Source organism: Amphiura filiformis, chromosome 13 (genome assembly GCF_039555335.1).
Source record: "Amphiura filiformis chromosome 13, Afil_fr2py, whole genome shotgun sequence".
NCBI lineage: Eukaryota > Metazoa > Echinodermata > Ophiuroidea > Amphilepidida > Amphiuridae > Amphiura > Amphiura filiformis.
In genome coordinates, this window is record NC_092640.1 from 13,395,854 (window position 1) to 13,406,895 (window position 11,042).

Sequence of the window (11,042 nt, forward strand, 5' to 3'; positions counted from 1 at the left end):
CTACTTTATCAAATTTTTGTAGCTATTTATAACACATCTGCTTACGAACTGGCACTTGCAGTATATTAGTGGAAGAAGGGCCCAACTCCAGCTCAGTATTAAGACCTGTACCGTGCCATGGAAACATCATATATAATTTCGAATGTATGTAATATTGTATGTTCATGTGTTAAAGGTCCCATGAAGATTAAAACATTCTGTCTACTTTTCCAAATATAAAGTTTTTTCTTAATATCTCAAAAACAGTTTTGATGGAGTTGGGCCCTTCTTCCACTCAGGTATTCAATTATTACCTTATACAAACATCAGGCTATCATACTGAAAACAACAAAGGTGTAGCATACTTGGTTTTCATGAAGTTCTGAAGTTTTGTGATGTGTATTTTCTTATGTATCTTAAATTTGCCGCCTTTGGCCCCTATGAACCATACAATATGTTCAAGAAAATAGGGTCCTCTAAAGAAAGTTGCTCTGCAAGGCCAGGCTTGTTATAGCAATTGAATCGTTCATGTATTCCTCAAATCTTTACCTTGAAGATAGGTTTTCTCTAACAATATTGTCTTAAACTCTGCAGAGTCAAGTACATTTTATTGAGCCTAATCTAATGATATTGATCCATAAGAGTATCAGATGAGTTCAGTATTCTACTCCTAACAACATCCTCACTATGGACCACAATGGCCTCATCCCAATGGCATAGTTCAATAACCTCAATTAAACAATCATAGAGCAAAATTTGAACTCAAGTTGCAGAGTATGAGTTTTTGTACCCAAATTTTCAAAAGTCATTCAATGAATGTACAAATGTATTGGGGTTAAAGAACTATGCACTAATAGATGAGAATGTTGTGGATCCTAGTGCCTCTTGAACTAACACCATCCTGATTATTCCACAGCAGAAGATATCTTACACTTCCCATAATGCATTTCTTCCATTTAAATTTTCTGCACTGATTTGCTATCAAGTACAACATGGGTCGACAGTGACAAGAAGTACCTGAATGAACAGAGCACATCCAGATGTTGCAAAATATGTTTATTTCTTGACTATTGCCCAATGTTTAGCTAGTATATTCTCAAAATGAAAACAAAAGGGATCCTGTATAAAATAATGTAATATCATTTATTAAATGAGGTAATGTATGTTGCAAAGGATTCTGGGAAGGGTAAGAAATCTTCTCTGATACCCCAGCAGCTGCTGAATTCAGCATCATGAAGCTTAATGGACGATAATTTTTTACGGAGTTTAACACCAAAAATATCATCTTAAAACTATGGACGCGTGCCTACCAGTAAATAATACAAAGAATTGACCAATTTAAACCTAATCATCCCAAAATTCTTAAACGAGGTCAAGAAAGGACACGCTGTTGCTTGAGGCATATGAAGACTGGACATCAACACTAGTATCAACTGGAGTCCCAAGAACAAGAGCTAGAACAAAGTAACATCAACTTCTCTATACTAACAAGATTTAAATGGGGGCTAAGTTCTAAACTTCTTAATGTATGATATCAGTCAAATTTTTTTTTTTTTTACTTCTCTTTGCCAAAAATGATAACATAATATTAGTAACAACTGTCAAGGAGGTTTTTTGCTAATTATAAGCCGAAATAATGAGGTAAAATGAAAGAAAGCCGCTTAACTGTGGAGCTCTATGGGAAAATTAGCGAATAAAACGGGAGAGACTTGGTTTTATAAAAACTTGAGATTTTACTCTAATTGAAGCACTTCAGGCTTAGTCTTTCACATGGTATTTTAATACACCATTGGCATTACAATCATGCCAAAAATCCAACTGACAGTAAATACTATGCAAAAAAAAAGACTTTTTAATAAAATTAATAGTTTCCCCCAAGTTCACTTTTCATGCTTTGACAATTTTGATCTACTTGCTAAAAAAAAGTTTGTCTCATCTTCCTGCAGTAAATTTTTCATCTTATTGAGGTTTTTTCTTAAAATGTAAGGAAAAATTTTCAATATTGACTGTGACCCCCCCAAATATGGGCCAAAAATGCAATGTAAAAGGAAAGCCTGTATCTGCATTGCCCTTTTCAACTAAAAATGGTTTTTGGCTAGGTAGCTGACACAAATCAACTTTTCATTCATTTCACTCATTGAAACAAAGTCTTAAGTACAAATCATATAAATAATAATGTATGATTCACAATTTATGACAGGTTTACATGATCTGTAGACATTGACAACAAGTTAAAAGTTATTGACCTTATGAAGATGAAGAAATGTCTTGTATTTTTTTATAACGATACATGACTTTTACACAGTCATGTATCCTGTTTAAAACAGACTCCCATTTGAACAGAACTCACTCAGAAGTATAAGTTGGCCAATATTCAATCTGTCATATCAAAAATCTGTAATTGTTACAGCCAGGACTGACTGATGAGGGGGACCATTGCCCTCTTAGGAAAAACGGCAAAATCTGGATGTAAAGAACATAATTTGATGTTATATTAGCCCCTTCTCGGCCCTGTTTCCCTTCAAATATTTATGCAGGGGTTGGGGGAATCCCAACAAAAATTTAAAGTCTTGAGGAGGAATCTGAATTTTTTATTTGAACCAGGGGGAATGTTATGTTTTAAATGGAGAAAATTTCACAAAACAATGGGGGGACTCAAAATTCTTTGCACGGACAAGGGGGGAATGCAAACAAAAATTTCTTTTTTTTAAAACTACAATTCCCCCTGGTATAAATACTGAACATGCTGCTAAATGGTCCCTAAAACCAACAAAGACCAATCATATGTGGTTTATGGCCAAATGCATTATTCTCATCAACTTGAAATCTATGAACTTTCCAGTCTTTAGTTCATTGGACATTTAACACAATCCCCTGTAACCAAAGGTCAACACAAAAATGGCAATAAGGTAAATTGTTCTAAACAGCTAAAACTACATCACAGATACTAAGATTCCTTTTTTGTATTTGACTGAAGCCCATCCTAACTAAGGTCTCATGATGACCATTACAGAAAATTACTAGGAGTCTCTAGATGATCTCAAAGATTAATGACATTTCAGTTCTTTGTGTTCGGTATCTTACAGGCAATGACAAATGCAAGAAGTCATTTTAAGACAAATTGGATCATTTTGAGTTAAATTGGATCATTTTATGGGTCAGTAAAAGTTCAGTTCATCTTCTTATTGTTTTTGAACATTTTTTTCCCCACAAGAATTTACAATTTGGGTCTCAATGTAATAATAACATATGACTTTAAATGAAGAAGATTTGTATCAGGTGGCACACTTGATATGTTTGTGTTCATCAAACAAGTCTTATTTTATGTCAAGTCAATAAATTTATGGGGCTCGGCCCCCAATAATTTGGATGCCTATGGAAAAGTACCATTGGTGGGCCCCCCAATCATTTTGGCCAGGCACCATTGCCCCCCCCAATATTTAACATCTTCCGGAGCCCCTGTAGTATATATGAATTGTTTCTTTTTAGGATAAAGATGACTTTTCAATATTACAATATCTTTGCTGCATTAAAAATACTAGTATGAGAAAAAGAATAATTGGGACAAAGGAATAGTTATTGTCAAAATCACTGTCACAAGTTAAGTCATTATTTTTTTCACCTTTTATTTTTATACCAGCAATACTTCAAGAGTCCACAAGAGCACTCTATTATAGTCCAACAACAATATATCCTCTTTGGAAGTTTGGACTAAATTTACAAAAAGTTTGAAAACCCATTATAGCCTACACAAGTTTGACACAGTGGTGGTGCTTTTCATAAGGCCAAAAAAATCAGGCGGCATAGGAAGCGCAACACGTGACGTACGAGGCTGGCGAAGATACAGGGCTGACAGCCCCATTCCAAATACACGGTTAGCAATTACAAATGGAAAATTAACATACTTGCAGTGTGGTACATTGTCGTACCCCAACGGTTTTAGAGTAAGATAATTTTGCTTTGACACCATATAACAAATTTAGAATTGTTTGTGAAGATTTCATGATTATGTGTTAATCCAATGGCGACCTCAAAATTGGCGATATCGCTTCCATCACCGCCTGAAAAAATTGTTTGCTTGCCTTCCACCAACCGACCCAAAATTGGCCAAAATCAGGGTCGGCCCTTAAATTTTTTTTTTTTTTTTTTCCAAAAAAAACCAACCAACATTTTCTTATGAAGAAAATCATTACTGTAAACTCATAACATTTATAACTTTCCATTCATGCATCAATGTTTCCAATAAACTTGACATCTTATGCCTGTCATTCTAATTTAATCAATTTCTATGGTATATCTTGCGTATTGAAGGTCTGAAGTGAAGTATGTATCTTTCCACATGACCAATGTTCATTGCCTATACAGTAGTGAGTTTAAAAAAACAACAATTTCTGACCGACCGACCGACTCACCCAAAAAAATTCTTGGCCTAATGTTCAAATCATATCTTGTTGATCCACATGCCAGGTCCCCTTCCCCATACCAAAGGGCAAGGCTATTGCCGCATGCTTCTTGTATAATCGGTTTGACAACTCTCGTTATCCAAGTGATCTGACTGATCATCTGCCTGAATATGTTATTCCAAATAATTACATTGCTTGAACTTGACCTTTTCTTATCATTACAGTTTTATCAATGACCTCTATATGTTGGGACCTCCTACGTAAGTCCAGTATTGCCGTTATTTAAGCACCAAATTGTGATATCCAATCTCAATCATAACCATTACTTTCTATGACACCGAAAATCCTCCCAAAGTGGGACATTTATAATGAAAAGAAACTATAGTGCTTTCTTTATCATATATCTATGTCCAAAACAGTGATAAATTAATTAAAAGTAGCCCAAATTGGCAGTTTAACTACTGTACTGGCAACTTTCCATTATTATTGTTTAGAAAAGATCACAGTGCTGCAAGGAAAATAAAATAGTATGGCACAGTAATGAATATAGCATCTACACATGTTTGTTTGTTTGTTTGTTTACCCAGGTTGGTCCGTGAGGAACACATGCTAATCCATGGAAAACCATGGACCGTTCCAAGCTCATGCAAATTATGCACAAGCCTGGATAGCCAGTGTAGGCTAATATATGCATGCTGGCCTAGATAGCTTTGATAAACAAAGCAAGAAATGGAAGAAAATAGCTAGGAAAAAGAGAAAAGAGAGAAGGCCACTCCCAAACACAATTGTACAATTTTACTCTTAGCCCTTACTTCGTGAGAAAGGAAACTGGAATTCCAATCTCAGGCCCCGATGCAAAGGCTTAAGCTGGATGATTAAGGACTTTATTAAACACACAAGGCATGTCCACAGGGAGGGCTTTTTGCTCATTAAGCAATACAGTAGCGTACCGTGAGTTATCATTTGAGGGCACCAACCATGATTGGGGGCACCAAGTCTGATTGGGGGAACATGCCCCCTGTGCCCATGACGCTATGCTACTGAAGCAATACTTGAGCAAAAACTTTAGGAAATCTGCCTTGTGAATTGTCTCCAGGATTCCAATCCCTAAATTTGTCCCCGTTAATTTATCCCTGAACTTATCTCCAAGAAATTGAGAGGAATTTGTGAATTAAGATTACTGTAAAATATAGTAGTCAAAGTGATGAAAATAAGAAGAAAATCCTGTTTTACAGGCACGACCGACCCAGATTTTGCATTTTGGGAATTTGGTGCAAATTTTATTTGGACTCAAAAACATGATTCTGGTGATTTGCTGGTAAATTTACAACAACACTACCCAAAAAATTCAGAGCCCAACAGATTCAAAAGATCTGTCCATGTAGAACAGGGTGTTTTATGCCCAATGGAGTAAATGAGAAGTGCTTGCCAACTGTAGCAATATTTGATTTTGCACATCACAAAAGCTAGGATCTCAAATATACTCACCTATCAATGCACAGTTCTTAACCCCAATATGCCTGTACATGCATAGAATGGCCTATGAATGTGTTGGGTAAAAAACTCATACTCCACTACATATAAGATGATGATAGATGGCGCTGTTGACGGCTGCATCGTCTTTTATTTCGCTCGTATTTTGTGGTCTATATTTTCTAATTTTCTACGGTTTTGCATCATTATTATAATATTACATGGACTTTGTGAGTACATACAAACATTTTGAAAGACTCGTTTGATCAAAGAATCGTCTTAAATTGCCTGTCTTAGTCAAAACAAGGACTTGCTTCATGTACTTTGCTATTATCGTTGTTGTGTATGGCAGTGAATTCGACAGTCATAAACTTAGTACTTTGTAAAAATTTTTTATCATGTGTCGCCTGACTTACTCCAAGGACATGCTGATGGATATTGGCAGAGGTGTGATCAACACTTTTGTTCAGCGCCCATTCACAACTGAAGTATGGGACCGACTCAAAGAATGGAAAATCGCTAGACCCACAAAGAGAGGATACCGCGGAGGTATGATGCGCAAAACTTTTATTATCCCTACACGCACCACCAGCTCCAGAATCGGATTAACTTCGACTAGATCGGTCAACGAACTGAATCTTACCCGTGTTCCGATATCTAATAACATCACTACACGCATCACCAGCTCCAGAATCGATTCAACCTTGACTAGATCGGTCAACGAACTGAATTTCACCCGTGTTCCGATAAATAACACCACTAAAACAAAGAAAGGTTATCCATCATCACGCCTTGCTCATTGGAACGCTGGTTCGATGAAAAAGAAAACAACATCAGTATCTGACTTCGTTATTGACCACAAGATCGATATTCTTGCAATTACAGAATCTTGGTTAGAAGGGGATGGTCGCGATGGCCGTCCACTTGCGGACTTGAGCAACACATTGCCTAATTTTCGCATGCACCATTTACCACGTAAACATAAGAAAGGTGGAGGGATTTTCCTTCTTTCACACAAAGGACTTGATGTCAAGGAAAATCACCTCATGGTGTTTAAATCCTTTGAGTACATGGACTGTTGCGTCTCTGAAACAAAGTCTCCGCCATTAAGACTTGTCGCTATCTACCGGCCGCCCCCGTCAAAGGAAAACAAACTTACTGTGACGGCTTTCTTCAGGGAATTCTCCACCCTCCTTGAGGTACTGTCCATTGACCCGGCTAGATTGATTCTAGTTGGCGATTTTAATTTCCATCTGGACGAAGACGGTGATCACTACGCCAACGTCATGAAGAACATGCTGGACTCTGCTGGGCTCCAACAACACGTCACGGGTGCTACCCATCGTCGTGGACATACACTTGACCTACTTATCTCAAGGAAGTTTGATGATCTTGTATCTGATGTTGAAGTCGTAACTGGCATGCCATCTGATCATCACTTAGTCAAGTGTCTTATTGACATTGCACGTCCAAAACCAGTGAAGCAAGTGGTCAACTACCGCGATCTTAAGAAGATCAATGTCGATCTTTTCAAGTGCGACATCGAGACATCAGTGTTGTCCACAGATCCGGCTGACGATCTTTCGCAGAGTGTTAATCAATATGAGCACGTTCTTCGCGAAGTATTAGACCGGCATGCTCCTTTGAAGTCTAAATCTATGACTCTGCATTGCCCAACGCGCGTGGTACACAGATGAACTACGTGCTGCGAAGCAGACTAAGCGTCGTCTTGAGCGGAAGTGGAAGAAGTCTCAACTTGAAGTTGATAGACAAATTCACGTTGATCAATGTAAGAGCTACACTCGCATGTTGGAACAGGCGAAATGTGACCACCATCGCGCAGAAATATCTGAGTGTAATGACCGCCAGCTATTTCGTGTCGTCGATAAAATGAGTCGTCCAGCTGCTGCTTCAACACCTGCGCTTCCATCCCACGATGATGCAAAGTCTCTCGCTAACAGATTTGCCGATTTCTTCTGCACAAAGATCAAGAAGCTTCGGGAAGAAATGGATAAATCTACGTGTCCAGAGATATCTGTTGACATTCGCGATACATGTAATAGTGAGTTTAGCGCTTTCAGCCCGGTTTCGGAAGAGACAGTACGGAAGATTATTCTCGAATCAGCCGCAAAATCATGCCCTCTTGACCCGATTCCATCTTCGCTGCTCAAGGACTGCCTAGATGTCATTCTTCCGTGTATTACTAGCGTAGTCAACAAATCTCTGACGACGGGCGAAATGCCATCTGAGCTGAAAGTCGCGAGGGTAGTTCCACTGCTGAAAAAGCCTGGTATTGATCCGGAAGTATTGAAAAACTACAGACCCATATCAAATCTAAAGTTCTTGTTTAAGACCATCGAAAGGGTAGCATCATCCCAGATCAATGCTTATTTGCAAGATAAAGGTCTATTTGCACCAATGCAGTCAGCATACCGCAAGTATCATAGCACTGAGACGGCCCTGTTGCGTGTTCAAAATGATCTCCTGCGGGCAGTTGATCAGCATCAAGAAGCCGTGCTGATCCTGCTCGATTTCTCGGCAGCGTTTGACACGATTGATCATGACATCCTTCTCCATCGTCTGTGTCAACGCTACGGTATCACTCAAACAGCCTTGAAATGGTTCTCCTCGTATTTACGGGTCGTACTCAGTGCATTGATATTGGCGGTGTGCTTTCTGATGAGCACTTGTTGGAAGAAGGTGTTCCACAGGGTTCAGTGTTTGGTCCTTCTATTTTTACTATGTACACTGCCCCTCTTGGTGATATCATTGCTTCTCATGGATTAAATCACATGATCTATGCTGACGATACCCAGCTATATATGATACTGGATCGGTCTGAGAGATCCAAAGATTTGAGCAGGCTTGAAAGGTGTGTCAGCGATGTGAAGTCATGGGCTGTTTCCAACAAGCTTATGCTAAACGACTCAAAGACGGAGGTCGTTCACATGAGTTCCCGATATGTTCAGTCATCACCTCTCCCACCTTTGACGATCGGTGATTCTGTCATTAATGCATCTGAGTCAGCACGCGATCTTGGTGTCATTTTTGATAGCAGACTTGATATGAAGCAACATATTAAGAGCATCACCAAATCTGCATCATTTGCCATATACAGAATAGGTCAGATACGCAAGTACCTTGATTCCAACGCAACAGAACGCCTTGTTCACGCATTTGTGTCATCACGCCTGGATTGCTGCAACAGTTTACTCTTCGCCTCCCCTGATTGTGATATCGCCAAGTTACAGCGTCTCCAGAATTCAGCTGCAAGGTTGGTTTCATGGTGCAAATATCGCGACCATATCACACCAGTTCTGGAAGAACTACACTGGCTGCCAGTTCAATACCGTGTCGAGTACAAGATACTTCTACTTACATACAAATCTTTGTGTGATTTGGCACCAGCATACATTAAAGACCTCGCCTGCTCATATCACCCGAGTCGCTCTCTTCGCTCATCATCAAAGAACCTTCTTCGTCCCGTCAAAAGGAAACACTATTTATTATAGTGACCGTGCCTTTTGTGCTTCCGCTCCTCATCTATGGAATCAACTTCCGGATCACATCAGGCTAGCGTCTTCTGTCACCAACTTCAAAACGCTGCTTAAGACCCATTTATTTAAGAAGGCATACAATTGTTAAACAATTTTTATGTCATTTTGATGTTTGCTGTTATCTTGAGTCATATTTGTTTTTGCATGTGTAATTTATTATGTATAGTTTATGTTAATTTTCGCATAATGCATGTTGCAGGGCTTCTTGCTTTTCTGATCTCGATTTTTATTGTTGCTTTTATGTTGTGCAATATGTATTGTGTGCATTGTTTGCTATTTTAGTGGTTTTATAATATATATTTCACAGTTAATTGCATTTTGATCATTCTCGCCTTTTTGGGCTTACGCTGTGCAATATATATATATTGCTTGTCTTTTTAAACTGGTTTTAATATTTTGGTTTTTGTATGTTTTTAAGATTGTAAATTCAAATATTGTTCATAAATCTTATTGTATGATTTGTGAAATGTAATTGCAATCGCATTCCAAGGCATTTATTGTTTCCTTGCGCTGTAGCCTATTCACTTGTGAGTGCGTATTATGGTAACATTTCTCTTATTATTTTTTGCATAATGCATATTGCATGGCTTCTTGCTTTTGTTCTCGATATTACTGTTGCATTTATGTTGTGCAATATGTATTGTGTGCATTGTTTGCTATTTTGCGTGTATTATAATGTAGGTTAATTGCAGATTGATCAATCGTGCCTTTTTAGGCTAACACGGTGCAATATATATATTGCTTGTCTTTTTAAGCTTGTTTTAATATATTGTTTTAAGATTGTAAATTTAAATATTGTTCATATATCTTGTTGTATGATTTTTGTGAAATGTAATTGCAATCGCATTCCAAGGGTTTTTGTTTCCGTGCGCTGTGTTTACTTGTGAATGCGTATTGCTGTAACATTTCTCTTATTTCATTTTTGCATAATACATGTTGCATGGCTTCTTGCTTTTCTTGATCTCGAAATTGCTGTTGCATTTATGTTGTGCAATATGTATTGTGTGCATTGTTTGCTATTTGTCGTTTTATAATGTATATTTCACAGTCAATTGCATTTTGTTCGATCTTGCCTTTTTAGGCTCATGCTGTGCAATATCTTGCTTGTCTTTTTCAAACTGGTTTTTAATATTTTGGTTTCCTCAAACTATTTGTATGTTTTAAAATTGTAAATTCAAATATTGTTCTCATATTTACAAATGTATGTGCTTTTAATGTCATGTTTTGTAAAGCGCCTTGAGTTCTTTTGATGTAATTGCGCTATATAAGAAATAAATATTATTATTATTATTATTATTATAAGCCATTGATGTTGTGTGGAGGTCATTGAACTCTGTCATTGGGATTAGCTCATTTGAACTCATAGTGATGTTGCATGAGATTGACAAGAGGTAATATGAATAATTGCATCACCAGGCCTATCATAACATCCATAATGTGGTGATGTTTTCAAAGCTAAGGATACTAATGCAAAGAACTTTGCCCTTTCTTTCTCAAAACATGTTGAGATGACCACTCATCTACAGCTAGGACAAAATTGTTGTTACCAATACTATAATAGCACAAAATGGTCTTCTCTCAAGTTTGTAAGTTTACTTGTTTTAGTTTTTTTTTTTTGTGAAAAATGAAT

The 11,042-nt window shown here is 37.6% G+C and overlaps 1 protein-coding gene across 1 annotated transcript; it reads left to right on the forward strand.

The window, feature by feature from the left end:
• The first annotated feature begins 8,647 nt into the window (after positions 1-8,647).
• LOC140167429 (uncharacterized) lies at positions 8,648-9,367 on the forward strand. The gene has a single exon (XM_072190736.1). The coding sequence runs from the start codon at positions 8,648-8,650 to the stop codon at positions 9,365-9,367; it is 720 nt and encodes a 239-aa protein (XP_072046837.1).
• Positions 9,368-11,042: the final 1,675 nt, after the last annotated feature.

Excerpts from the sequence above, each read along its gene's own strand:
- LOC140167429 (XM_072190736.1), top strand. The coding sequence starts at position 8,648 with ATGATCTATGCTGACGATACCCAGCTATATATGATACTGGATCGGTCT.